This window comes from Fusarium redolens, assembly GCF_020744475.1.
Source record: "Fusarium redolens strain MPI-CAGE-AT-0023 chromosome Unknown BKA55scaffold_18, whole genome shotgun sequence".
NCBI lineage: Eukaryota > Fungi > Ascomycota > Sordariomycetes > Hypocreales > Nectriaceae > Fusarium > Fusarium redolens.
This window is the reverse complement of record NW_025763681.1, coordinates 411,365-438,275: the sequence shown is the minus strand read 5'-3', so window position 1 is coordinate 438,275 and position 26,911 is coordinate 411,365. Positions and strand designations below refer to the sequence as shown.

Here is a 26,911-nt window from a genome sequence, read left to right as displayed (position 1 = left end):
CTGCAAAACCCGCCAAATTTTTGTAGCTTCTTTATATGCATGTCCCCGTTTCCTACACCTATGATGCCTACAATTATTTATCTACCGCAACACCACAGCCTCTATTGACATCACCACCTTAACAACAAATATTAAATTAATTACAACTATTGCAATAGTACTTCAATTAATAAAAAAAATATGACATCTGAAAGCCCAGAGCTTGCTCCATCAGCACAACAAATATATATCAATCCTGAGACTGGTTTACCACGAATTTCCCGCTTCACGGACTATAATATTGAAGAACGCACCATCGCAGCAAAGGCATTATATCTAGAGGGCTTTTATCCCTCTATGAGAGCCGCGGCACAAGCATGGAAAGTCAACTATAAGAGACTTCGCAGTAGGATCAACGGCCATCATCCTGTAAGAGATAACGGCGGCAACAGGACGTTATTCAGCAAGGAAGAAGAGAAAGCTATACTCGCCTGGTGTTGGAGGAGAGTAACACAGGGGCATCACATACAACAACGCACACTTCGTCAGTATGCGAATTCCCTGCTTAAGGCTACACATCGTGAGCCTCATGCCTCAAGATTCTGGGCTCGCCGCTTCCTCAGGCGGTATCGTGAAGTCTTTCATAGGAGAAAGAGCCGTACTCTCGCTGCAAATCGCAAAGCTATGGCAGACCGAGCCAATGTCGAAGAGTGGTTTGCAAAATGGACAGAACTTTTCGAGGGAAACGACATCAACTTCGATAATGTCTGGAATTTCGACGAGACCGGCTTTATAATAGGATATCTAATGAACGGTATTATGATATGGACTTTCCTCGATATCGACTCCCTTCTGTTAACTGATGCACATACGACTATTAGTATGACTATCGTGGAGTCAATATCTGCAACAGGACGAATCATAGCCCCGTTTGTCATCATGCCCGGCGTACAGATTCCCTCCCGTTGGGTGGATAATGACCTAGACGAGCAGGCTACGATAGTCACAACACCAAAAGGCTATATCGACAATATCACGGTACAGGACTTCTTTGACCACTTTGAGAGACTTACCCGGCCTCAAAATACATCAGATCTTCGAGTTATTCTTTATGATGGATGTGAAAGTCATTTCACCAAAGAGCTTTACAGAAAGCTCTAGATGCGAATATTATCTTATATCCCTTCCCTCCTCATCTGACACATATACTTCAGCCGTTAGATGTTGGATTATTCAGTACATATAAGCATTGGCATCAGGAAGCCTTACTCAGGGAAATCGCTGACGGTGCTACGGACTTCAATAAAGCTGACTTTATGTTTCATTTACAGGAGATTCGCCGCAAAGCTACTAAGAAAAGTACTATCATCTCATCGTGGGCGAAATCCGGCATCTATCCTCTTGATCCCTCCGTTGTTATCAACAAAATGGTCAACCCTCTTTCATCCCTATCTTTGGAGGTTGCTGAACGTGATCTTCCCGGCTATATCACACCTGGGTTATCTTCCAACCACAGCAGTGACTTTCGCGATGATTCAAATGAAGAGGAAGTTGGCGAATCATCACGAGATATACATCAAAATACTCATCGCAACGAGGGGATTCCAATGATGCCCTCCACGCCTCCAACGGTTATCTGGAACAATGTCAACACACCTCAGCTTAATCTACGGCAAATAAAGCAATACGAAGGTTATGTGGCCCTTCGTATTGAATCTTCAATATCCTCAGGCGTGCCTCTGACCCCAAGTGTGTTACATGTTAACGAAAAAGTGCGAAAAGCACACACAACCCTTGCCTTGAACGGTATCACAGCTACTCAGGAGATGCGCCGTTTGAAGGAGAAGAGCCTACGACGTTCAGAACGGGACGAAGGAACTATTATCATAACAAATTACGGGCCAATTACAGTTTATGATGCCAGACTTCGTGTCGCAAAGGATCAACATAATAGACGGGCAAATCAGGATGCAGAGCTTCGTCGTTATTATGCCAAGGAGGTCAGAGACGAGGCTGTATATCTACGGCGGTGGCTTTTCTCTGTAAGGAAGCTACTACGGTCATCTTTGAAGGAATATCATCCTATTGAACAACATAGGAGTCAACCTTCATACTCACAGGAAGTGAGGCCATTCACAGTCAGTGAATTCTTCATCAAGACTCAATCCGAGCTTTGTATCAAGTCTACAGAGCTTCTAGCTACAAGATATTGTGCTCACCGTGAGATGCACGCAAAGATGAAAGAATCCAAGCTATTGGCCAATCAAGCAAGAGATGCACAGCAAGAACATATACCTAAGATCTTCCCTTTTTACTGGAATCCTCCATTCCTTCTTCCTTTTGACTATAATATTAATATAGTCAAAGATGCAGTCGATTTGATAGCCTCACCTTCGAGAAAACAGCGTGGAAAGCAGAAAGCGTTGTCTGTTGATGATGATGAATTGGATATCGATGAAAGTGAAGATGATGAAGAGATTGAAGAAGAAGAAGAAGAAGAAGAAGAAGAAGAAGAAGAAGGAGAAGAAAATAATGATGATATATCAGTTAAAGATACTATTGAAGTTAGGTAGGATGTCTTAGTTGTTGCGAAAAAGAATGAATAACATACCTGATTTTGATGATATATTATGGTGTTGTGGTTGTGATGCATTTGTCCCGTAGATGCAGATGGAGGGGTTAGTCCGGTCTGAATTATGTTACTAACCGAGGGAAAGTCGGTACCTTCATTTGGCGGGTTTTGCAGCCAAATTGAGGTACCCCAATTTTCCCTGTCAGCAGACCCTTTTCCCAGTCAATGAACCCCCCGTGCTTGGGCACGGAGCTTGCGGAGTGATACCACAAGCTAAGGGGGGCCGGTCTCTAGGCCCTACCCAAGTAGTGATGATACTTGCCGACTCTCCTCAACTAGGGCGCTGTCGGTGGCGTCCGGCACTCACTTCGGCCGTTAGAAGCATGGTCCTGCGCCCGACGGGAAGGATGCAGGGAAGAGTTGGAGTGTGACAGGAGAGGGGGAAAATGGGAGCTACATCATTATTCCAGCTCCAGATTCAACTGAAAGAGGACTTTGACGCGTCTTGATTGGGCCGTTATCCCTGTTTTCCTCTTTCACTTGAAAGGGGCTACTTGGCGAGACTGCCGCGACTCCACTTTCAGCGATGGTAGGGGCGCTTTATCATCTCATTGGTGCTTTGGTCCTAACCCTGGACGGTTCTTATAGAGTTTGAGGTGGTAGCTCAAAGCTTCGCAGCGTGTGTAATATATGTAATATAATTAAAGTTTGATTACGGAATTCCACGCGAACAGCGCGTCTTTGACGCGCGCTTCTAGGACAGGTCCAAACTTTATAGAGAGAATGGCCCTCAATGTTCTTCAAAGGCAACTTGCAGTAAATGAAGACTAAGTCTTGAGTTGCGAGACGGGATGGAAACGCCAGAATTACATATGGGGAGCAGTCCCCATAGCCGTGCCGGAGTTATCAACCCCAACGAGACGACACCATGGCTCCGACATACTCGCTGGCCTGACCTATTCCGTAATCGATCACTCGAAGTTATCAGCACAACAGCACAACAGCCCGACTTAGTCCAAGGCCAAGATTTTCTGCTTGGCAAATGGAAGGAAAGTTCGGTCGAAAGCTCTGCTGAGGCCGAAGCTCAGCTACGCATCTTACTACAGGGTGTTGATATCATGTTCAATCGTGTGATGGCTACAATGGCCCGCACGTCATACACATCTCGCTGCTGGCTCAATACGTATTCGAGAAATGACTTTTGGCCACATCCATTCCGAGCTGTGTTGTGCTTAAAAAGATATATTTCCGTCTGGAAGCGATTAATATGCTTCGTCTTTCGGGTTTTGGGATTCAAGGAACGACAGCGTCAACAGCTCTACAATTTCAAACTGGGACTGAAAGAAGAAAAGATGATGCATTACATCTTATTTCTTGCGAGTCAACTTCCGAGTCGTGAGCAAGGCCACTCCCGTAGGCAACCTGTTGAGGACGATGAATTAAGTTATGCAAGCAGTGATGAGAGCGATGGGGAGACAGATTTTGAAGAAGACGCGAGCATTGGAATAGATGATAGCTCACAGTATCAGTCCGAATTCCTCTTACCATCCAGGCCTTGGCTGGAGTTATCAGAAGCTTTGTTCCAGCTCTCAATGATGTTCTGGACACATCAGGACCCCGCTGGAGACATGTCGTCTTCTGTTATTATATATTATACTGCTGTTATGGGGATTCAAAGACGGTCCATGTCTTATTACCCAGCTCACAACTCTACAGGCGGGCTAGCGGCACTTATGTGGGTTGGACGTGCACTCTTTTTGGAGTATGCTCTTCCTCTATATAGCTACACTACCCTTGCGTACCACTGGCCATCCCGAGATCAATACCACTCCCAACCAGAGCGGCTCGAAGCAATCCGTCAAAGATATCTTGTACGAGGCTGCTACACACCTTTCGGAGAACTCATTGAACTGAAGGCGTTTGCCAAGTCTATTGTGAGACAGGAGGGCATGCCCGGTAACCTCTCCTGGGCTCCTGACGGCCGGTCGTTTGTGGTGGGCAATGACAAAGAAGTAAAACTCTCCGACTTCTGCAAAACTTATCATAAGGCCATAGCACTGGTCGAGGAGCAGGTCGAAGAAATGATGCTGGGCTTAGAGCCGAATTTCAATGTTGATGTCGTCAGGGATGATCTGAATTGTCGAAAGGCCGGCTGGTCTTTCTTACAAAAGCCTGAGAACAAGCTATCAGATGCACGGGAGATGCTGATAAACAAGCTTCGCACGTCTCAGTTCCGTGGCAAACCCTTTGCATCTGCATCTCATTGGTGTCCTGACACATGTCTAGCATACTTGAATCTTGGTCTCGATCTCAACAAATCGGCTTTCGCTGCGTTACAGATATCAGGCGGGTTGCCAGGCCGTGGCAGTGAAGTAACTAGCATTCGTTGCGTCAATACCGAGCTTACTATGCGCAATGTTTTTTTCTACGGGGGAAGGATGATAATCGTGATAAGTTACAACAAGGCAAGAGCATCGAACAACTATTCTTTTTACATTGTTCGATATCTTCCGGCAAATCTCAGTCTAAGCTTATTGAAGTATCTCGCTATGATCCGGCCCACGATTGATTTCTTGTCAACGGCCTTGAAGATGCCTCATTACAAATGTAATGAGTTTCTCTTTCAAGATCCCTCCGGGAGGCAAAAGCATTTGAGCTCGGCTCAGGCTTCGGGCATTCTCAAATACTTGACTCGAGATCTCGTCACACCATGGACCCTCTTCTTATATAGGCAAGCATCCCTGGCAATTTCGAAGCGGTATATCAGCAAGCTCGTGGAAAAAAGAAACTATTACTACCCAACCAGCGCGGACGATCCGATACGGATGTTCGCGGCAGGAGCTGGCCATCACCCTCGAATGCTGTTAACAGCTTATGCTATCGATAAGGCTCTACCATCTCGGCTGCAACCGGAGCTTCTCGAAATGTACTATCGGCTTTCCACAATGTGGCAGGACTGGAATGTCCAATATTACCGTGATAATTGCCAAGCTCAGGATAGGGAACCCTGCAAGTCTCTCAATGTCACACTGCATACGTGGAAGAGAGCCTCAAGCCCTGAGAGTCCTGAAAGAGCTCCTAAGAGGGTCAAGACAGCTTTGGGTGGTGAAATTACAAACGATCTCTCCGATGGGTTTCTCTACAACTGCCAGTACCAGATTCTAATATGCATCACATGCGGTTCGATGGTTCAGCCAGGGACCAGGTCGTTATACAGCCACTTGAACACTATCCACCAGATCACTGGTGCAGCCTGCAAGACATTGATAGAAAGGTTCAGCCAGTATGAGCTTTGTCGCTTTTCTCAATTGTACATACCGAACCAAAAGGTTGCCCAGATTCAAGGTTTACCAGTATATAAAGGGTTTCGGTGTAATATTTGTCCTTATACGGCAGGGCCTTCACGATTCACAACATCTTCGGACAAGATTAGGGATCATATATCAAGCCATAAGATAGGAATGACGCCAATGCGAGCGGAAGAGTTGCGGAAATTCGAGTCCTGTTATATGCAGACCTTCTGCTCCGCCAAAGGAAGAATTAGATATTTCGAGATTGACCCCATCTAATACTCAAAATTAGATAGGCCTATATTATTTCTATTCATGCAAGTACTTGTTCCTGTGAAGAATAATTCAGTAGTTAGAATGGAGATTGTGATTATGACTATATGCTGGCCTGTAGTAAAGGGGCTGACAAGGTGGTAAAGCGGTGCACATGGCGCGAACCAGGGAACTTCAACAGCAATCTATCGGCGCTCACCTGGACTGCCCAGCTCATCCTGTTCGACTTCGTGTGCTTCCAGAAGCAGGATGACGAAGACGGAATCCCCGATCTGCTGGATCAAATGTGCAAGAAGTACTTTCAGCAGATGGCGGAGACACCTTTCGGACATGTACTGCAATGGAGGCTATATCTCTTTGCGGCCTCCCGCACCAGTCTTACCAAGCACCAAGCCCGCTGGTCCCTTGATGGGGAAACGGTCGACTATATGGGGACGAAACTACACATGGAACAAGTGACACAGCTGGTCGAGTCTGAGTTCCGCCAGGCGCACTCGCTTCTGTATGATAAGCTCTTGTTTGGAATGAGGGATGTTGCTCCGATCGAGGCGTGGAGGCTGCACGACGATCTAGATGTAGACGACTACGGCGCTTCGTGGTTGACAGACGAGAGGAATCGCGAGATACTGGCGGGGACGCATGACGCCCTGCTCCGACAGATCGAAGAGAGGGCGGATCTACGGCAGGTATTCGTGCGGCTGGATCCAAACGGTGGGGTTCGCCTCTGCCCCAAGGCGATAGCTATCTATGAGGCGCATGTTCAGGAGTTCCTCAAGAGGATGCTGGCACCCATCTCGGTTCCTTCGGGCCCTCCATTACGCTCCCCGGAACTACTCTCCATCACGTACATCAACACGGGTGCCCGCCGCCGGTCGGTATTTCTGTGGGAGAAGATGGTCATGATATATGTGCGATACAGTAAAAGCCAGGAACAGACCGGGGAGGAGAAGGATAACATCAGGTTCCTACCCCCGGCCGTTGGAAACCTCCTCTTGACATATCTCGCGTTCGTGCTGCCGTTGCGTCAGGCCTTTCTACGTCAGAGCAAGCCGGGGGCTCTACTTTCGCCATACCTATGGTCAAAGCTTGGTGGCGAGGTCTGGAGGGACGGTATGGTCTCATCCTGCCTCCGGAGGGCATGTATGCGGGCAGAGGTGCCCCAGTTCCAGGTGGCATGGTGGCGCCAAGTTGCTGCTTCTATTACAAAGGAGAAGTTCAGCGCCAGGGAGCAGGCTAATTTCGACATGGGTGAGATCGCGGCATCTGAAGAAGTTGAGGATGAAGCGGATCTTGCGTACCTTGCCGGGATGAGCAATCATAGTTTCCGGACATTTAACTATAGCTATGCCGGCAGCACGACCTTGACCGTGACAAGCTCACTTCACCGTGCCTACCGAGCGTCTCAAAGCTGGCGGTCTCTGTTTCGGATCGATCAAGTGCTCCAGGGTAAGCGGCCCCCTGCCGTATCGGATACACAAGCGCAAGGGCTACTCAATGCTTGCAAGAAGGTACGGTTTCGTGCAAGGCCGGCTGCCAAAGAAGATGGAATCATCGCGGCCGCCCGTAGGCTGCATAACGACCCAGAGCTACAGTTGCGTCGCCCTGGTCAGCGGGATGCCATGCTGGCGACCATGGGTCCACGTGCACCTGAGCAGGTCATCGTCGTTCTTGCAACGGGTTCGGGGAAGACATTGGTATTCATGGTCGGAGCCACACTGGCGGGAGCTGAAACAACCATCCTGATCCTTCCCACTGTAGCCTTACGCGGTAATATGCTCGGGCGCCTTGATAAAGTCGCGCTAAAGCACCATATCTGGCGCCCAGGCTCGAAGAAATCAGCCCCCATCGTTGTTGTATCGGCCGAGGCAGCTTGTACAGAGGCGTTCCTAGAGTATGCCAACCGACTGTCTGATAGACAGTGTCTAGATCGGATCGTGATCGATGAATGCCATCTCACGATCACAGCAAGCTGTTACCGACGAAGTATGTCGCAGCTAGCATGGCACGTACGGCAGATTCGTACACAGACTGTCTGGCTGACAGCGACACTACCACCAATCTATCAAGAGCTTTTCTTTGAGCACAATAAGCTCGTGCGGCCGCATATCGTCAGAGAGTCAACAAATCGTCCTAACATCCGATACATCGTCCAGCAAGAACGTGGGCTAGGCAATCTATGTGAGCAGGCAGCTTGTCTTGTACAGTCTTGCTGGACCCGGACAGACCTGTTCAAGAGCGAGCGGGACCGGGTCATTATATACTGTCCGACGAAGGATCTCGTGGTAGAGCTTGCTGACATGCTCGGCTGTCCGTCCTACACAGCCGAGTCCGGCACAGAAGAAGAGAAGATGGCGATCATAGAGCGATGGCTAACGGCAGCCGATTCGCCTATCATCGTGGCGACGTCAGCGCTGGGTCCTGGGTTTGACTACCCTCATATTCGATTGGTCATTCACGTCGATGCCCCGAGCCTTCTGACGGATTTCTCTCAGGAGTCAGGTAGAGCGGGTCGGGATGGCGAAGTAGCCGAGTCGATCGTTTTACTTAGTGCAGCCTGGCAGCCGCAGTTAGGTCGACCTGTAGCAGCAGACAAAGAGGCCATGCAACTGTATCTTTTGCAGGAATACTGCTCGCGCGGGGTCTTGAGCCAATTCCTTGATAGCAAACCTGACTGGCGATGGTGCATGGAGGGCGATGAGCTCTGTAGCGTTTGTCCCGAGCATCATGCGCAATGCCGACCGCCTACCCTAGAGTTCCATCTACCGCGGCCCCTACGTGATGAGATCGTTAGTGTTCCTTTCTTCAACAGTAGGGTAACAAAGATTGTGTTGACCGACGGGTATTTTAAGCGTAAGACGATCCGTGCTGATAGGATTGCAGAACGTCGGGTTTGAGCTTGGTAAAGAAGTCTGGCCTACTGCTACGGCGTTTATCAAGAGGGTAAGTAGGGACAGGGTTGGCAGGATCGTGAATGTCTTAGTCAAATTCGAAGGTCGGCCAGAAAATACAATTAAAAATCAGTTAAAAATCAACCACGGCAAAAGGTAAGGCGAAAGTAACATGCAGCGGTAGGCAAAAGCATAATTAATGTTCTGATATCTATTATTGACATTTTAGTTGCTATTTGCGGCGTATATCCTGCCTTCTTTTGCATCTTTCACGGTCAAATCTATCCCAGACTAAACCACGCCAAAATGTTGCTTACGAAATAACGACACACCCTTGTCGATGGCTTACAGCAGTAACCAATGACATTAGGAATAAACGCGGACGCAATCCTTGTCAGTCTCCTCGAGCCAATACGATAAAGAATAAACGCGGACGCTGGTTCCACTCGATATCCCAACCCTGAAGAGTAACACGAAGACACGTGAATCTCAGGGTTGGGAGCAAAGCCGTGTTTTGGATATCAGCACCATCTCAGTCATCAGCATAGGTTCCATAAATAAAAGTCCATGATGCCTTCTATACCCAGTCTCCCTGCCCAGTTAAAGTATCAATGTTCCAAGTCCTTCCGTCCGGGATCTCCCACCTATCCGACGAGCATGCAGACCATTATGCATTTATGCATTTACGTCGTCCAGACGGAGATGCTCATCGCAACCAATAGAACGACCAGGAATAGCTAATAGGAGCGCAGTATGCTATTGACTGCTTAACCTATCTATGTATAGATATTATAGAAACCACAAGATATATGCATATGCCACTACTGAGTGCCTTTACTCTTCCGTTCTGTAGCTAGTAATATTATGCCTCCCGTGCTGCTACTACACGTAAAGGGAGACACATAAAACGATGCCTAATGTGAGTTGCGGCAGGAGGCGATATCGTCTCCTCGGCTCCCGCCCGTGCCGATTAACGCCACTTCATTTCTTCCATCACCTATATCCTTGTAAGTAAAGACCAATCACTTCACCCGGCAGTCACATAATACGCTTACCCTTTGTCGACAACAGTATAAACTCAAAAGCAAAGAGACCGGGGATTAAAACTCTATAGAGATAAATGATGTCAACATCTATATACACAAAGTAAATAAACAAATAAACAAACCGACAGGTAGGCCGTGATATGTTCTTTCCCTTGATCATCGCTTCCTCAAACTGAAATTATCATCACGTATCATCAATCATAATGGGTCGCCGTAAGCTCTCGGAACATGAAAAAGCAGAAAGAGTTATTCGGGAGCGGGATCGAGGAAGACAACGCCGGTTGAATGCCCGCCAAAACACCAAGACGCACAACACTGATATCCGCCCTCACCACACAACCACTCCCACGACCAATGCACCTATAGAAATTATATCCGAAGATACTGAAGTTTTAAGTATACTTAATTCTCTACTTGAACTTTCACTCCCTCTCTAGAAGCAGGACATAAATACTTGCCAGCAAATAAAAGGTAGCTGATGTATTACCCTAGACCTGTTAAATAGTGAAACGACATTGCGAACGGATACCTCTCCACGACCGGAAGCGCCACTACGATCGATCGACGAGCAGGCATCATCACTACCATGTCTCAACCCTATTCGCGTCTCGGTCGTATGTGGTGCAACACTTCCCAGTGGGCAAATCGCGACTGGGGAAGACGAGGTGGAAGAGACCCTCCCGGCAGTCGAAGCACCAGAGTCGCATGCGTTTCCACAATATGATCATGATGAAGGAAATTCTATTAGGCCTGGCCGTCCACAGATAGATCCCGCCGTGTCGCCGCGTGAGCGAACGCGTGTCCGCGTCCAACGACATCGCGACCAGCAGCACCTCACAAGGGCACAGCAGATCGTCCAATGGTTTGCCGACTCGCAAGATCCACCGCCTACCTTGGAGTTCTCTGCCTTGACCTTGCACGATGGTCCGGCCCCTTCGTCGGTTCCTGACGAGGCTGTGGAAGACGGCGAGGGCGATGACGGATCGGAGAGCTTCGGCTTTGACAACGATGTCGCGTTAGGGCCGACTTCCCCAACGCCTCCAGCACCTCCTGCCTCTACTCGGCGGGACAGTCAACCACCCCATCACAGAATCTCTCTCCCGTCTACGCCGACCTTCCCTGAGTCGCCCGATGCAGCTGCAGTATCTTCTTCACTCGGTTCAGACGATCCAGTCCTCAGTGGCTTCCTCGAAGCAATCCGCCAACAAGACACAGCCGGTGGCCCCGACTTTCTACTCGCACAGAGCGACGCGTATGACCAGATACTCCGGAAATTCTTCAGCCATCAATGTGACTGTATGTTACTTCGCCAATCCATCCGTCTAGAGTGACTCTGTGAATTTACTCACGTTCTAATCTCAACCAGGTCCAGAACCACGCGCGCGTGAAGAGCCGGAACATACCTCCACCCTTCCCGAATACGTCCAACACATCAGCCGTGCTCTTCCTCCCTTGCCTACCGTCTTTGCGGGACACGATGAGGCCTGCGATCCACGTGCTTCCTTCTCACAGTGGCAGAGCTTCCTCTCCGACCAGCCGGCCGAGCCGCTGTCCTTCCGCAAGACACAGGCCTCGCTGTCCCAAGACGCCGTGACCATCGCGCGACAGTGGGATGTCGACAGTGTCTGGTTCGGTGCTAGGAGCCTGTCAGCCATCCGAGCCCCCAATCAGTTTCGACTCTCCTTCTTCTCACCTCACACGAGTAACATCTCCACCGCTCAAGTGATACAGCCTCATGGCCTGGACCTGGCACATACGCGTCACACCATCATCGGCACCTTCACCACCGCCGGCGTCCGCTTCTCCGTCTTGATGTTCTTCCCTAGCGGAGCCCCTTCGCAAACACGAGCCTCCACCAACAGCCTCTCCCTCGCACGATTCAGGGATCTCTATGATGAGATCATCCTCCCGGCTGTCCGCGAAACTGTCCCTATCCACGTGCGACAGGAAATCCCCGGTTCATACGACCTGATCTACGCGAAGTCGCGCGCCTACCAGGAAAAGCCGGGTGCTGGTCGCTGGAGCGCCGAAGACGAGAGTCGATCGTATCGTCTGGCATACGGCATCCCAGCCAGTGTCCTCCCGCAGTTCTGGGCGGCAGTTGTGAGGAACGCGAATCGGCATCGGCTCCAGAGCAAGAAGGGGGACGCAGTTCCCTACTTCCAAAACCCCCGTCTCCTCTTTCAGGCCCACGACCTGAAGAACATGTTCGCGTCAGAGAGTCTTCAAGACAGCTTGTGTCTGTTTCGGGATAGTATATTAGCTGGCCTCGACCCGAGCCAAATCGACATGCACTCTTGCTGGCTAGATGTGGGCATGCGAGATCACGTCCTCATGCCGCCCACGTCGTCTAACAGCGAGAGCCAAAATCACCATCACCATGAACCGTGGACGCTTCTTTGGAAGAGCGACTGCTGTCGTCATCTCCACGACCAGGTAGTTGGTGTAGCCCCAGAAGCTCCGATGGAGGCCACTTACTATCGGCCCTACCTCCTCCGGGACATAGGCGGATACTACGTGAGGGCGAAGTCGACTCGGAAATCGAACCCTGGCCACCCAGAAGCCAGGTCACCGGGTGTCATTCGGGCCAAGGCGTACAACTGTAGCAAGGAGCTATTCGGCGTCATGTTCAGCGATTACCAGCTCTTCAGCTCAGGTTTTCTGCCGCTTCTCGCCTTTGGCGAAGGGATGCTGAAGGACCTGGCCGCCACGGATCAAAGTCGCCAGCGTGCATTTGTCTCGCAGCTCAGCCGCTCCCGCATCCTGGATGCGTGGGACGCTAATAAGCGGCATATGAGAGCTGTCTCGTCGTTGAAGAGACAATCCGACTTTGGAATTCGGAAAGAGGTCACCCTCCGGCTCGATGTCATCTTAGCCATGTGGGTTGGTGGTAGGTTAGAGCCGAATCAAAGCCCCCATACGGGCCCAATGTGCTGGGAAGTTCCTCTCGCTCCTCCTCCTCCTCCTTCTTCTTCTTTGTCATCATCTCCGTCATCGCCTTCCCCTCCCATCGTCGGAGAGGAGCAGCATTGGCCTTTCTGGGTGATTCCGACCCAGATGCTAACCGCATTCGTGTCTGCACAAGCTGCCCGTTTTATACTTCCGCTCGATCACATCTTCTCCGAGGTAACCACGGCTTCATCAGCTGATCGTTCAACTTCCCCCCCCTGATCCTGCTCGGCAGATGCTCGCATTCTATACCGCACAGCTTTTCTGTCGTCTCTTAATCCATGCTGTCAGCAGTGAGCGAGAATATAGCTTTGACAACTGGATATGGAAATCGACGTGGCAGGTCAAGTGCGGCAGCCCTAGAAGCGGTCGTCGCAAGGAGCGGAGGGGTCTCGGTCTGGGCGACTCTATCCGGACTTCTGGCACGCTGTGGATCCCTGATGGTCATATCAATTGGCAGACAGGCCACATCTCGCTCGAGCTTCTGGTGAACATCTACATGTCTCGAAGCCCGCTTCAAGCTAAGCTAGCCCACCAGGCCAATGTTCAAGCATTTGCCACCAACCAAGTGACTATCGAGTTACTGTTCCAACGGCTAGTTCGAAATGCTCGGGCAGAGTACGATCGAGGGCGTAACCAGGACGCAGAGATTCTTGCCGACCGTGCCGTCGCTCTTGCGGTGGAAGAGATCGCCCGTGCTTATCATCAGCACTTCCTGGCCAAGCTGCACTCGTACTGGGATCGGCTCCGAGGTAAGGTCGGACGCCAGAAACTGCCGGTCCTGGATATGTTACAGCAAGCCCAGGAGGAGTCGGCAGCCGAGACTGGCCGTATCCCCACCGCCCAGGCTGTTCACGGCATCTACGCGGAGGCATGGGACAAGTACCGTCAAGCTACAGCGGATGATGATAGTAACGGCGACATCAATACATCATCATCCTCACTGCGATCTGCTCTACCGGAGGAGCTGCCTTGCTGGATGACTACTCGTCGGCGTCTGCCTCCCAAGAACAGCTGGTCTGCCTTTCTCTTTGACCAAATCTTCTGCCGCCCCAAGCCACCGACCTGGAATGCACTATTCTTTCTTCAGCTCTACCGAGGATTCAAGAAGTTTTGGCAGGATACATGTGCGCCGTTGGGCCCCTTCGACGGTCGCTTCAGCCGCCAGATCGGGTACTACATCCAGATTGCATTCAACTGTGACCACACCAAGGAAGTCGGTACCAGTCATGCTCAGGGGACCTGGTACCACGCCAAGCCATCCTTCTTCCAGATCCAGTACTGGGCTCCTTATTTCTCCCCGCCGCGCACGCAAGAAATGACGTCTCTATCGTCTATTTACCGTCTCCGCAGTTATCCCGAAGGTCTCTCTCCTCGCTCTACCCCCTTAATTCCGTCACCCCGGAATTTCCACGATATTGAAAGCGCAGCCTGGCCGCACTGGGTCGAGATAATGCATCATTCGCGCCATGATGATCTAGATCGTTTGCCTTTTGAATGCCGTAACTCCATCCGACGGCACTGCAAACGCGCGTTGTTCTACACCTCCTATCTCGCCGGCCCGACTTGGGGTTTGGACAAGCATGTGAATTTTATCGTCCCATGGTCTATCGACAACGCATCCCGTGATAGTAGTAGTGAGTGGGACGTCTTCCGTGTGCCTGTGGCTGAAACACATATCTCGAAGACGATTTTTGAGGATACGGTGAGCCAGCCAACTATTCTGCTGCCCACCCGCGACACTATCATCGGTTTGCTCGATGCTATAAAGATCCTTACTGGTCACTCTTCCAGCATCACAAAACGTTTGTCATGGACAAAACGTCGGCTCAACAATCAAGGCGATCAGTACGACCTCCCTAGTCATCTCGCGGCCAGGCATCGGGAAGTGGGGCCATCGACAGAGAGCCAGTCCCTCCTGGAACGGTTCCTACTGTACGCAGTCGTGGCGGTAACATGACAGGATACAAAAATCTGGCCCGTGCACGTTGCTGGGTTATCCAGGGAGGGGTTGGTTCAATTCCCCCTCCTTTTCTGGATACAAGAATAATATTGTGATAAACGAAAGTGGAGCCCATTCCTGTTGGATTAGTGATAGCGCCTCGATAAAAGAAACATGTATTTTGTGGGTCCCCGGATATATTAATACCGGGTAGCGGGGAAAACACCTAAAAGGACAGAACAGAGACAGAAGCTCCTGGGGACTAGATTGATCCTCAAGTGTGAAAATTAACCCTATTTTAATTGGATATTAACCCTACTCGCGTATCTAACAATTCCCAGCCGCCAATCTAACAATTACCCGTTGGCGTTTCAACTCTGACGCATCTCGGAGCTTTCTAGTCAAACATCCTATAATGACAATTAAAACTCCCTTTCACTTCTGACCACGCGCGACGTTCATTTCCCGTAGGCATCAGACGATATTCCCTTGCGCCAAGGAACTGCTACAACGCGCGACCGGAGAACTGTAGTTAGTCAGCCAGTCATCGCCTCCAACCATTGCTACATTCCTTCGGACTCAGTCGCCGCGATTACTCACTTACATCCCCGAACGCTTTCCGGAATGGCACCTGAAGAAATTATGCATTGGTTTAAAAAGGTCGAAGAGATAGTTGTCCGATGTAGTTCTAGGTTGTCAATTGCCAAATCTCCGGCTGAAATATACGAAGAGAGGACGGCAGATATCCGAGGGCGCATCACCAAGTCATGGACAAGCTTAGATTTAGCTCCTGCTTCAGAGAAATCGAGACTCCGAGACGATATCGTGGAGTTAGGTGGTCAGTTAAAAGAGCTGGAAATCAACTATGAGGCTGGCGCACAGGACGAGGAGAAGGCATATAACCAGGCGTTACAAGAGATCGTAGACACGCTCTGCTACGAACTACTAGAGATTATTGGACCTACCAAGATAGAGTCATATTTACACAGCACCTCGGGCGAGGATTCTGCGCGGCAAGACTCCAACAATGTGGCTGTTACTTGTCAGCCACATGATACCACACTCCAAGGGATCGTCGCCAGAGAAGTGTACGTTTCTAAAGGAATGCCCGAGGACAGGTACTTGAGTTCGACGACAACTCCCGCAGGCGTAAGTGCTCAACACATTGCCCACATTCATGATTGCTTACTGACTGTCATAGAACAAACGAAAGAGAACATCGCCAGAATCCATAGGAAGGAAGCGTCGTCAAGCCGAGAAAGGCGACCATCGTACCGACTTTGACAGTTCTATTATCTCTTCTACAGTTACAAGGTCTTCACAAAGACGAACACGGCATAGACACAGGAGATATGGCGATAACAGATCAACTAATGGCGAAGACTTTGAGGGTATCACGAACCCGGATGCCGGCAGCGTCTATCTTGCATTTTGGGGAAAGTCCAAAGACTGGTTAGCTGTGCTCCTGCTTCCGATGCAGAATCTTCCAAGTGTCGGCATTTCAGGCTCGATAGAAAGTCTCGGCCTAGCAGAGGTCCTCCCTAAGTGCTACTGCAACGAGCAAGGCAACTTTTCCTGGGCGGAGGGATATAACGATGGCGAATCTCTAGTCACGGAGCGTGAGTTCCCCGTGATGTACTTTGATGGTCAAAACTTTCCCGCCAAAAGCGCCGTCGGCTGGGTCTCTGCAAGAGATTTGAGACATTTCGACGCGACCAATAAGAACTCGCTTGTTCCTCACATACAATCGGTTCGCAAATTTCTCAAAGCTCGGGCAGAAAAACGTTCGCCAGAACAGGGAGTAGACGGGCCAAAGTCTGAAGCACCTGACACGACAGAACGGTCATCAACAGTGGCCAACAACAACCCACTTACGCCTCTGAAAGGTGAGTCGGATATATATTCCCTCGATAGACTGGTGCGCTTACCATATTCAGTTCCTCGTCAGCTTCACAGAACTCAGATGCCGGTTCCTGATCAGGATCAAGAGGAATCCAGCCCTTTGCCCGCAACTCAACCAGTTTCGCCTTCAGACCACGTCACCCCTCATGGTTCCCCCACTCAACGACAATCATTATCCGATCTTCGAAGCGAAGAGGAACAACAGCCTCGACTGGATCTAGGAGACGTCGCGATAGTTTGTCATGAGCTGAGACGACAGCTTGATGAGCCTTGTAATCTCTCTGAGCCCGCAAGCACTAACGCACTTTCGAATGCGACACAAGAAATTCGCCACGATGCCGACTTAGTAGTAATACATTGCAACGAAAGAGCAAATGGGGCCACTGCCCCTGGGGAAAACATGAGAGCTGGGGTATTTGGATTATCTGGTTCAGAGCAAGCCCTTGGCGACGCTGTATGCCCATTGCATCCACCACCAAAAGAGTCTTTTCCGGTGGAACCGATGTCAGAACCACTCAAAACGCCGGAATTCCAAGCAACAGAGACTTCCCTATCAAGCCCATCCATCCCAAATACTTCATCAGCAGCCCCAACGCAACCAGCCCCACTCTGCGTTCCACAGCAACATGCCCAACTTGAGATGGGTGGTCCTCACAGTAACCAACCCACCATCAATGCTACATGTCCGACAATAGAGGAGGGGCAGCAAGCACACCAAGCTCCAAATGTGGTTAAGAGCAGCAATGAGACACCAGACGTCGTTGTCGGCATGCCACACCTGCGCCCTGTGCCGTGTGATGCGGGTCATCCATATATAAGTCACACAGGAGCTCTGTATAACTTCGAAGCCTCCAAATCTGTGCTTGTGTTGCCGCCGATCAGCTCTATGCTTGAGCAGGGAGTAAACAGCCATCTATCACAGGAGCCCTTCAATCAGGCGCCACCTCTAACCGATCAGCCAACATCTTTTCCAGCTCCATCGGTCCGGGTAACCACCAGTGCACCATCGCCGTCATTACCACCACCATTACTACGAACTCAGCCATTGTCGACCAAACTTACCACCCAATCGTCAGCTATTCAAGCATCGTCCAGTCAAGGATCAACTACCCAACATGCGCCTGCTCTTCCCCCTCAGGGCCAGAGCTGCGACTCGTTCCATACTCGAGTAGCGTCTTCGAGCACAACACCTGATCAGCATCACTTGACCAGTTCTGCAGGACCGACATCTGACTCGCTTGACGGATGTAATACACAGGTTTCCTACGGGCTCGACGTGACTCTCCCAAAGGGTGATTGGTACAAAAATCTTCCTCGGGATCTGACCGAGTATCTAGAAAAGTATCAGCAGGATCACAACCTTAGCCTTGGGATCAATGGTCTGCGAATACAATCGGGTCATTACACATGTCCTTTCTGTAGCCAGCCAAAGAGGAAGCATTACGTACGCCCTGCCTCTTTCTCGAGCCACTTAGCACGCCACTGGGCTTCTCTCATGGAGAAGCAGTGAGGATATTGTCGATGTTTCGTATTGATTTCTGTTGCGGGGTTATAGCGTTGTGTTTCTCAGCGACAAAAGATCGGTGACGGATGCGGAATGGTGACTATAGGGGTTCTTTTTCTTGATTCAAGCGTGCTACAGTTGGCACATAATAGATTTTTATGAAGGTTGATCGAGTTATGCCTCACTTATCGTTTATGTAGATGTGAAAAAAGAGATAGACGAGATCCTACAGACATAAACCTGGCAAAGCATCAGGGATGCTTCCTTAATTATCATTCTCCTAATCGAGTTCATTGTGAGTTTGATGATAAGAGTCGCAATCCTAGGACACGCAAAAAGGATGTAATTCCCCATGCTAAAACGTGCAAACCATGTCCTTCTGTTTTTAATCTCTGATTGCCTTTCACCCGCTTGAGAACCCTTGCAATCGAACACAATCGTTCTATCTTCCTTGTTAGGGTATCGCGAAGCCCGTAGCCCCTCAACAAACTGGGAGATGGACAGCTCGATGAACCTTGGGTTTGACTCGCAAGTGCGTGACTTGAAGAGGGCCATTTTCAACGCAGCAGCTAGACTTTTGTAGTAGCTCTTTGACGAATACAAAATAAGAAGAAAGTTTGCCAGTGGCTCTACAGAGACGTTCTCACTTTGATGATGATGGAAATATCTCGTCTTCTAGATGGTAGTCTGTAGACGTCTCGTACAATGCTGAAACGAACCTGGAGGCCAAAATTGCCTAGAAGATACGAGCGTTCTTCTACTATAATGATCGTTCTGCTCACCACACGTTTTCCCGTTATTTCTGAACCATCGTTTCGGTCTGGACCAAGTCACCTTCTCGCCTGCCTTCATGGACCGCTAGGAGCATCAACAGCGTCTCCGGTCTTGTATCGCTTCAATAGATGTCTCTGACCATATCCCACAGATATCAATCACGGCAATTTCGTCTAAGAAGGTCAAATTTGCGCCCACTCGTTACTTGGAGTAGATTAGCAAGCTTTGTTGATTCCCTCTTATTCACACAGATGGCAGTATGCACCACCATACACTCGACCATATACTAGCCTGTTCGATATAGACAAGCTTCCATCTCCCCTGACAATAAGACCGCATTGCTGGCACACTAAGCAGCATCACCATCGATTCGGCGCTTAGGTAGCTGCGTAGCTTACTGGTAGACAAAGGCTTGGACGTCAGAATCATCGTGGATCCCCGTGTTTCAAGCAAGTAAGGAAGTCTAGATGACACTCTTCGTTGGTTAATATAGGACATAAAATTATAAGTCCCGAAATACGACTCTGTGTTACTACAATCTCTCACATACAGCAGAGACTCATATAAGCTTTCGCACCAGTGACACTAGCACAATCCCAGACGTCTATCGACTACGTGTGGTCGTTGTGGCCTTCAAGAGATGGATCATGGATGTCGTTTAGCCGCGGATATCAAGTCTGCGACGGTATTCAACAGGACCTATCATAGAGGGGATGGTACTTGTTTGTAAGAGCGGATGGCGGCGAGAAACAACACCATAAGTTGGGTCCTTATGTCTAATTGTGGATAAATAGTTCGAGAGATCTCGATATTTTATTCCAAGTAGTAAAGCCAGGATGGGTTTCTATCTTGAAGATGGTCAGGTCTGGATAGCCAGACCCGCCCCTGAAATGCTAATATATGCCACCCGCATAGAGTCTTGAGAACAAATAGATGTCTGAGCCTGCTATGTTCGTATAACTATCGAATACTTGAGAAACTAGACGCAAACACGGCATAAGTCTCCTTCTAAATATTATCTTCCTAATCATACCTATATCTCATCGCCTAGACTTATCCTACTCGATGAGTGTCACATATCAAGTTTATCACCATCAAGTTTCAGACTATCAATCTTCGCCGTAATAGGAACCTCCAGAGCTCAGCAATAGGAAATCTAAAAAATGGTTACGCCTGAGTTTATTGCAATAGGTTACACTGTAACTCTAAAGACCACCGGAGCTAATTTGATATCGTGCTCTTACGTTACGTATATATCTAGTTATGAGGGAAGTAGTCGATAAAATATCACCGGTTATATTCTCCTGCCTCAATAATTGCTTGGACAGCAAGACCAAAGTTTGGGCCTTATTGAGGCCAACAGCGTACGTCTTTCCTCCCAAGCCGACTTATCCTACTCTGATCGCGTAACGTTTTTTTCATCGTATGCCCAGAGCGTGTCGACTGGTGTATAATGTGCCGCAGCCTGGAGAACAACGAGCACGACGAGCGCTGATCCGCAGACACCTAAAACCGTGACTAAACAGGAGCAATTATGCATTTGTCGATGAGCAAATAGTGCTTTCCTGATCACTGAAAGATCACTCCGCCGCTTCATTTCAGCTTACATTCCCAACCCTAGACAGCTGAGCCCACCGATAATCTGGCGCGAATAGAGCCGCCAGGAGGCTTTCTAATTGGCATGGGTAATTACTCAAGGCCAGCGATCCTAATAGTAAGGCCTTCCGACTGCAGGTGGCTAATGGCAAAAGTGTGGGGAGATTTACCAGCATCGACTCTAAAAGGCTCGTCAGCCTCACCGGACTACCGGAAGCGTGTTTGTTTGCGAAAGAAAATCTATAAGATGAGACAAGAGGTGGGGCACGAGAAGCAGCATGCGACGTATCAGTGAAAAACCCTGTCACGCATTGCAAAATGTGACGAATATCAGGCTGCGCTATGACAATCTGTTGCGTGGGGTCGCTGTGCTCTCTATGTGGTCTCCTTTCTCTTCTCTCGTGAGTAGAGCAATCACATTGTGCTTCATCAGAGTGCAATTAATGGTTGCACAGGTGCATGGGGGACAGATGAAAAGAGAAACGGCTGCATATTCTCAATCGACGCCGACAGGAAAGCAACAGACCGCGACTACCCGAACCTCAGACTTGCCACCATCCTTGATATGTATTGTCTGAGCCTTGGAAACTGCCAATCCTTTCCTTCATTAAACGCCGGGAAGAGCGGGGTAGTAAGACCTGCAGGGTTAATTTGAGGCGACAAGTTCAATTATAAGGGCGGATGAATGCGGCTGTGTGCCACCTTATCACCTGGCACCTGCCAATTATCACAAGACCTGACGCTAAAAAATCAAGGGTGGGGAGCTGAAAAGCCGGAATAAGCAGCCGGTCCCGTATCATCTCGCAACATTCGATTCTTTTAGTCTAGATCGGACCGCCCCGGTGCAGATCTTTTAGCGGCCGGTGGAAGGGCTACGCTAGCTTGATGTGATGACAGAAAGCCCTGTTGTTGCTGCTGTCGGGGTCCGATTTAAGTTAGCCCCTGTAGGGCACCAGTGATCGCGATTGGCAGACTGGGAAGGTGCAAGTGCTCAATACTGTAATACAATATGATTCACCTCGATATAACCGGCAGCAAGTCTTTTCTAACCCTCTTGTAGCTGAGTATGCGGTATTACTCTCTAAGCTACAAAAGCATTGGCGGAAAACTGGCCCTGCTATTCGACTGTTGAGCGGGCTCTGCATGCGTTATGACGGTAAGGAGACGCATGTCAGCCTAGTGTGTGGCTGAAACCTGAAAGCTGACCGTATGTGAGCCTGCTGGGTTTATCCTCAATACCCTTCAATCATTGGCTGGTTAGCTGCAGGATGTCTCACAAAAATACTTGGTAAGAACGTAAGGGCGTATATATATAGACGAGGCTAAGAGACGCTGGATATTATTCTTGTAATAATCCTCAAACCCCGCACGTTTGCAGCTCATCTTGGAACCGTCCAGCACTTTGCAGTTACGATTGCGCGCGGTACAATATGGATTCATCACCAAAGCATCCGGCGTCTTACATCGAGGACCTCCCTGGAAGGGTTAGAAGGCCGAGCCTTGCCACCGACGAGATTATGCTTCTGTCCCTTTACAAATCTCGCCAAGCGCCCAGATCTCAATGTCCAGTTCTTTCCGGAGATATAACAGAGCCGAGAAAAGCTGGCAGGCAGTTTCCTGGCCTTCCTTCTATTAAGCGCAAGTGTGACAACTTCTGGAAAGCTTGGGATGTATACAGACACAAGCCCTGGAACATGTGCCTTTTGGCTGTTATTGGCACCTTGTTTGCTATTGGTCATCACTTATTTTACCTGAACCTCCATGGTAAAAAAGCTGATAATCAGTCACTAATGCTCCGCTATGGCACTGTTATTGCATTCTGTGCTAAAGCGAGCCTTGGAACTGCTGTTACTATGGCATTCTATCAGAGAGCATGGCTAGTAATGCGCTACAAAATGGCCCGACTCGAGACTATGGACTCTATTTTCACTGCCAACTCAGATATATTCTCCCTTCTTACCTGGGGCTCGATAAAGAAAGCTAAAATCGGCACTCTTCTCGCCATCTATTGTTGGCTTACACCCTTAGTTGTTGTACTGACGTCCGAAACTCTCTCAGTTGTTGTTGGGGTCAAGGAAGAGAATGCATTATGCCCATCTGCCCGCACTTTAAACTTTGAGCACGAGGAGACAGTCTACTGGCGCGATCCTCTGAAGATCAATGACCAATACGAGCCTTCTTTGTCGTTATGGAACTCAACCGCCTACATTGGTGAAACCCTTAAAAACTTCACCTCCGCCGAATTTGACTATTATACTGGTTCCAGCAGGTATTTTGAGAGTTCCATTCTCAAGATACCTATGGTAATAGGCGAAGCCATGGTTCGCAAAGAATGGGCGTCTGAGGTTTGTGCGGAGGGATGGAATTGCTCCTATGTGGTTGATTTTGTTGCTCCTGGCTACAAGTGTGAGGAGCTAGCATCTGGAGTTGGCTCAAAAGTTAAGAAGCTTGGAGATGCCACAGCACCTTTCAACACTTCTGCTATCGCACCGACAGGGAATCTTACCTATCTTGCTGTTACTGATCAGGGCGACTATGATATTCAGCAAATGGAATGTGAGCCAGGAGGAAAACCAAAAGCCAAGCCCCCATATCCAGACAATTTCGGCGCCCAGGCTTTCTATCCATACGCGTATGGATTAATTAATCCATATGGAATAATCCATACGCGTTAATCCATATTCCATACGGGGATGTCGTATTCCATAAGTATGGCAATACGGCGGAAAAAATTTGATCCCTGTAGTAATCCCGTTCAGGGGCGATTTTCTAACTCTCCACTCTTTCTTTAATTCCAACACCACTGTGTAAGGACGCTGCGTATGTCCTCGCTGATGACATCCACTTCCACTGACCCTGCGGGGATTCCAGTGTCCACAAGCGAATTGTGCTCTTCCTCAATCTTCAGCACGAACCCTCGATTCTCAAGCGGCGATGTCCAAGAGCGCATGGCTCGAAAGCGTAAAACGACCGCAAATACTTGGGCTCACGCCCGTGAGCCCCTCAATTCGGAGCCATCTTGTTGCGGTCGCAAAAACGAGAAGATTTACTACTGCATGCATTGTGTAAGTCCGACTTACTCCACGACCGTTTCAACGACCTTTCGGAATCATCTGCTCAAGATACACGGCATTGAGCTGGAAGCCCATGAACATCCGATTAAAAAACGGCGTGACCGTCTGATTCAGGATGCTTTCGCCAAGGCCGGCGATATGCATGCTGCAAAGCAACTGGCAAAACGAGAAGAAACTCTGAGACATGCCATCAATCACAAAGCAGCGTTGGAGGCACTTATTCAGCTCGTGACTGTCCGTAATCTCTCTTACAACTGCAGTTCTTGGCCAGAGCTTCATGCGCTCATTTCTGCAGTCAATCCTGCGGCAGATGACCTCATCAGCCTTTCTCACGGCTCCATACAGAAGCTTGTCTCCAATTCCTTTCGTGTACACAAAGACATGTTGCGAAGAAAATTGCAGTCTACACCATGGAAACTTCATCTCTCTGCTGACGTGTGGTCTGCTCCAAATCACAAAGCTTTCCTTGGGATATGCGTCAAATTTGTAGATCCGGATGCAAAGGAAGCGCTGCAGGCACTATTAGCTTTGTCGGAGTTGCCAGGTCTTGACGGGCCGGGTAGTCACGGTGGTGCCGAACAATGGAAGCTTCTTCAGCACGTGCTCGAGGATTATAATATCTGGAATAAGGTGGGATTCTACACTGGTGATAACCATGGATCAAACGACAAATTATGCCGCTTACTCGCCAATTATCTCCAGGAGAAGGGCGTCGACTGGGAAGCCAAGACCCGTAGAATCCGGTGCCACGGCCATATAGTGAACCTGGCAGTTCAGGCTTTCCTTTTCATAGACTCAAAAGAGGCTGCTCGAGCGGCTTTGGAGCATATCGAAGACACCGATGAATCGGCTTTTGGCACTGATTTTTCTGAAAGGATCAAACCACAAAGGGCGCAAGGATGGCGGCGGCTTGGGCCTCTTGGAAAGGTGCACAACATATCGATTCACATGCGCGAAAACGACTATCGATGGAATGAATTCAAGAAGCGCGCTGGAAGATCGCTGGGGCTCGACAACGATACACGGTGGAACTCATGGTTTCTCCTGCTGGACACCACTCTCAATCTTCAGAGCTATGTTGAGTGGTACCAGAAGAAGTATTACCAGGATTTGCGAGATGACTACCTCACGCCTGATGAGTGGAGTGCTCTAGGGGAGACGCGTGCATTCCTTCAACCGTTCTGGAAGATCACTCAGCTTACAGAGGGTCGTTACGCCACTCTAGACCGTTCACTTTTTACAATGGATGTTCTTCACAAACATTATACACAAGCATTCCAGAAACACTCTGGCAACGCCACACTACGGAGCTGCATTGCAGCTTCTTGGGCTGTATTCGATAAGTATTATCAGCTTACAGATGAGAGCCCTGCGTACGGTGCGGCAATAATACTTCATCCGTCACGACGTGTAGCCCATATAAAGAAGAACTGGCCAAAGTCCTGGCATAAACCAGTTCTTGACGGCGTGCGAAAGCATTGGAAAGACTACTACCACGAACTCCCGCTCCCCACCACGACACCACAGCTGAGAGACGAAATACGGCGCCTTGATGAGTATGACCTACTCGCTCGGGAGCTTGACGTTGTTAGCCCATCTATGAGTGAGCTGGACGAGTACGATGCTTTCACGACGCAACCGCCCATTGTCATTGACTGCTCTCCACTTTCTTGGTGGCTCAGAGAAGAACAACAACAGACATACCCTCGTCTCTCTCGAATGGCTGTTGATATCCTCTCGATACCAGCCATGTCTGCCGAGCCGGAGCGCGTCTTCTCCGGGGCGAGACGCACAATTTCATGGGACCGGTGCCAATTGGGTAGTCGTACAATTGAAAGAGGTGAATGCATGAAGAGTTGGATCAAAAGCGGGATAACACAAGGTTACCCGGTAGATTTACTTGAAGCGGAAGGTATTGAGGACAACAACGTAGAGGGGTTAGATGATTCGGCTGGCTGGCAGAGCTCCAACCCAGATTCGGTTTAGTTGATAATGTAAATGACGTCATTTCTTAGTTTCCATATGTATGGATTAAGTTCCATATGGGTTGCATTCCATATTCCATATTCCATAAGGCGCCGTATGGAGTATGGAGTATGGATAGAAAGCCTGGTCCAAGGCCATCCTGGATAACCGAGGATATCTGCTTTGCTTAGTGATCCAGTAACCAATTGGATCACGAACGTTGCCGTCGCTGGCGTCACGATCCGCCTGCCACGCTTGGTACTCGTCACCAACAATAGCTGCTGCGTGGGCTGGTAGTGAGTTCGGCACACGACTGTTCTTCTCGAAGGGGTTGAAAAACCGAGGTCTTTTTGCCGGTGGCTCGTCGTCGCCTCTGCTGCTGCTGGTTCTAACCTCGAGATGAGCGTAATCGGACAGCCAGACGTCGGCAACCATCTCTTTTGCCTTTTCAACCCAACTAGGCTTATGAGCCCACGTTTCATCAAACCAGTCCCAACGATAAGCTGGATGCAGTGCCATAGCCGTATAGTAGATGGGCGTCTCGTCCAGCCGCCGATAATATTCATCCAGCTTATCCCAAGCAAGGTTGATTCCAATGCGGAAGTGCTCTGGATCAGGAAAGTCAGCAGCAAGCTGCTTATATTCTTCCAGTGTGTTAAGCAGCAACTCATAGCCAAGCACCACGTCCCAGATATTGCCATAGGAGCCAGTCCAGCCTTGCTTACGCCTGCGCATATGTCCATCACCCTCAAGCGTCTTCACCACGGTCTCAAAAACAGTCAGAATAGCCTCCAAATGGTAAAGAACCTCCCAGTCTTTGTCCGTTAGCTGATTCTCGTCTCGGAGGATGCGTGGTTTTTTCGCCAACTTGGCTTGTGTTACTTGGCCAGTCTTTTTAGACCTATTTTCGTCCTCCCATTGCGCCTTATACTTGATCAGTAGGAGTTCGATAGAGGTTTTCAACCGTAGAGCCCTGCGGATCATGTAGAGTTGTGACAGCCAGCGCGTGTCGTTATCGATAATTAGCTTCAGTGGTTTCTTGGATCGGAGTTTAAGGGTGGCGGCGCGATCAATTTCGTCCTGTTAGATATACCGAAATTAGTAGGAGACGAATAGGATTTAGTAAAACCGCTCACCCTCTGGACCTCCTTGAATAA

At 49.4% G+C, this 26,911-nt stretch overlaps 4 protein-coding genes across 4 annotated transcripts; all 4 read left to right on the top strand.

Moving 5' to 3' along the window:
* Positions 1-2,216: 2,216 nt before the first annotated feature.
* On the top strand, positions 2,217-6,120 carry BKA55DRAFT_652992 (uncharacterized protein; the record flags this gene model as incomplete). Its single annotated transcript, XM_046197361.1, has 2 exons — positions 2,217-2,525; positions 4,015-6,120. The coding sequence occupies 2 exons, from the start codon at positions 2,217-2,219 to the stop codon at positions 6,118-6,120; spliced, it is 2,415 nt and encodes an 804-aa protein (XP_046044184.1).
* A 4,578-nt stretch (positions 6,121-10,698) lies between these two features.
* Positions 10,699-14,957, top strand: BKA55DRAFT_523328 (uncharacterized protein; the record flags this gene model as incomplete). The annotated part of the gene is made up of 6 exons (XM_046188632.1): positions 10,699-11,063; positions 11,229-11,344; positions 11,415-13,174; positions 13,233-13,775; positions 13,845-14,213; positions 14,640-14,957. Coding segments are annotated over 6 exons (3,471 nt in total), but the record flags the coding sequence as incomplete, so codon positions are not given.
* Positions 14,958-15,563: 606 nt separating this feature from the next.
* BKA55DRAFT_544319 (uncharacterized protein) lies at positions 15,564-18,351 on the top strand (the record flags this gene model as incomplete). Its single annotated transcript, XM_046190696.1, has 3 exons — positions 15,564-16,088; positions 16,141-16,825; positions 16,877-18,351. The coding sequence occupies 3 exons, from the start codon at positions 15,564-15,566 to the stop codon at positions 18,349-18,351; spliced, it is 2,685 nt and encodes an 894-aa protein (XP_046044182.1).
* Positions 18,352-22,060: 3,709 nt separating this feature from the next.
* On the top strand, positions 22,061-23,599 carry BKA55DRAFT_143789 (uncharacterized protein). Its single transcript, XM_046184906.1, has one exon. It carries the CDS (start codon positions 22,146-22,148, stop codon positions 23,388-23,390), a length of 1,245 nt encoding a protein of 414 aa, XP_046044181.1. The 5' UTR covers positions 22,061-22,145; the 3' UTR covers positions 23,391-23,599.
* The last annotated feature ends 3,312 nt before the right edge of the window (positions 23,600-26,911 follow it).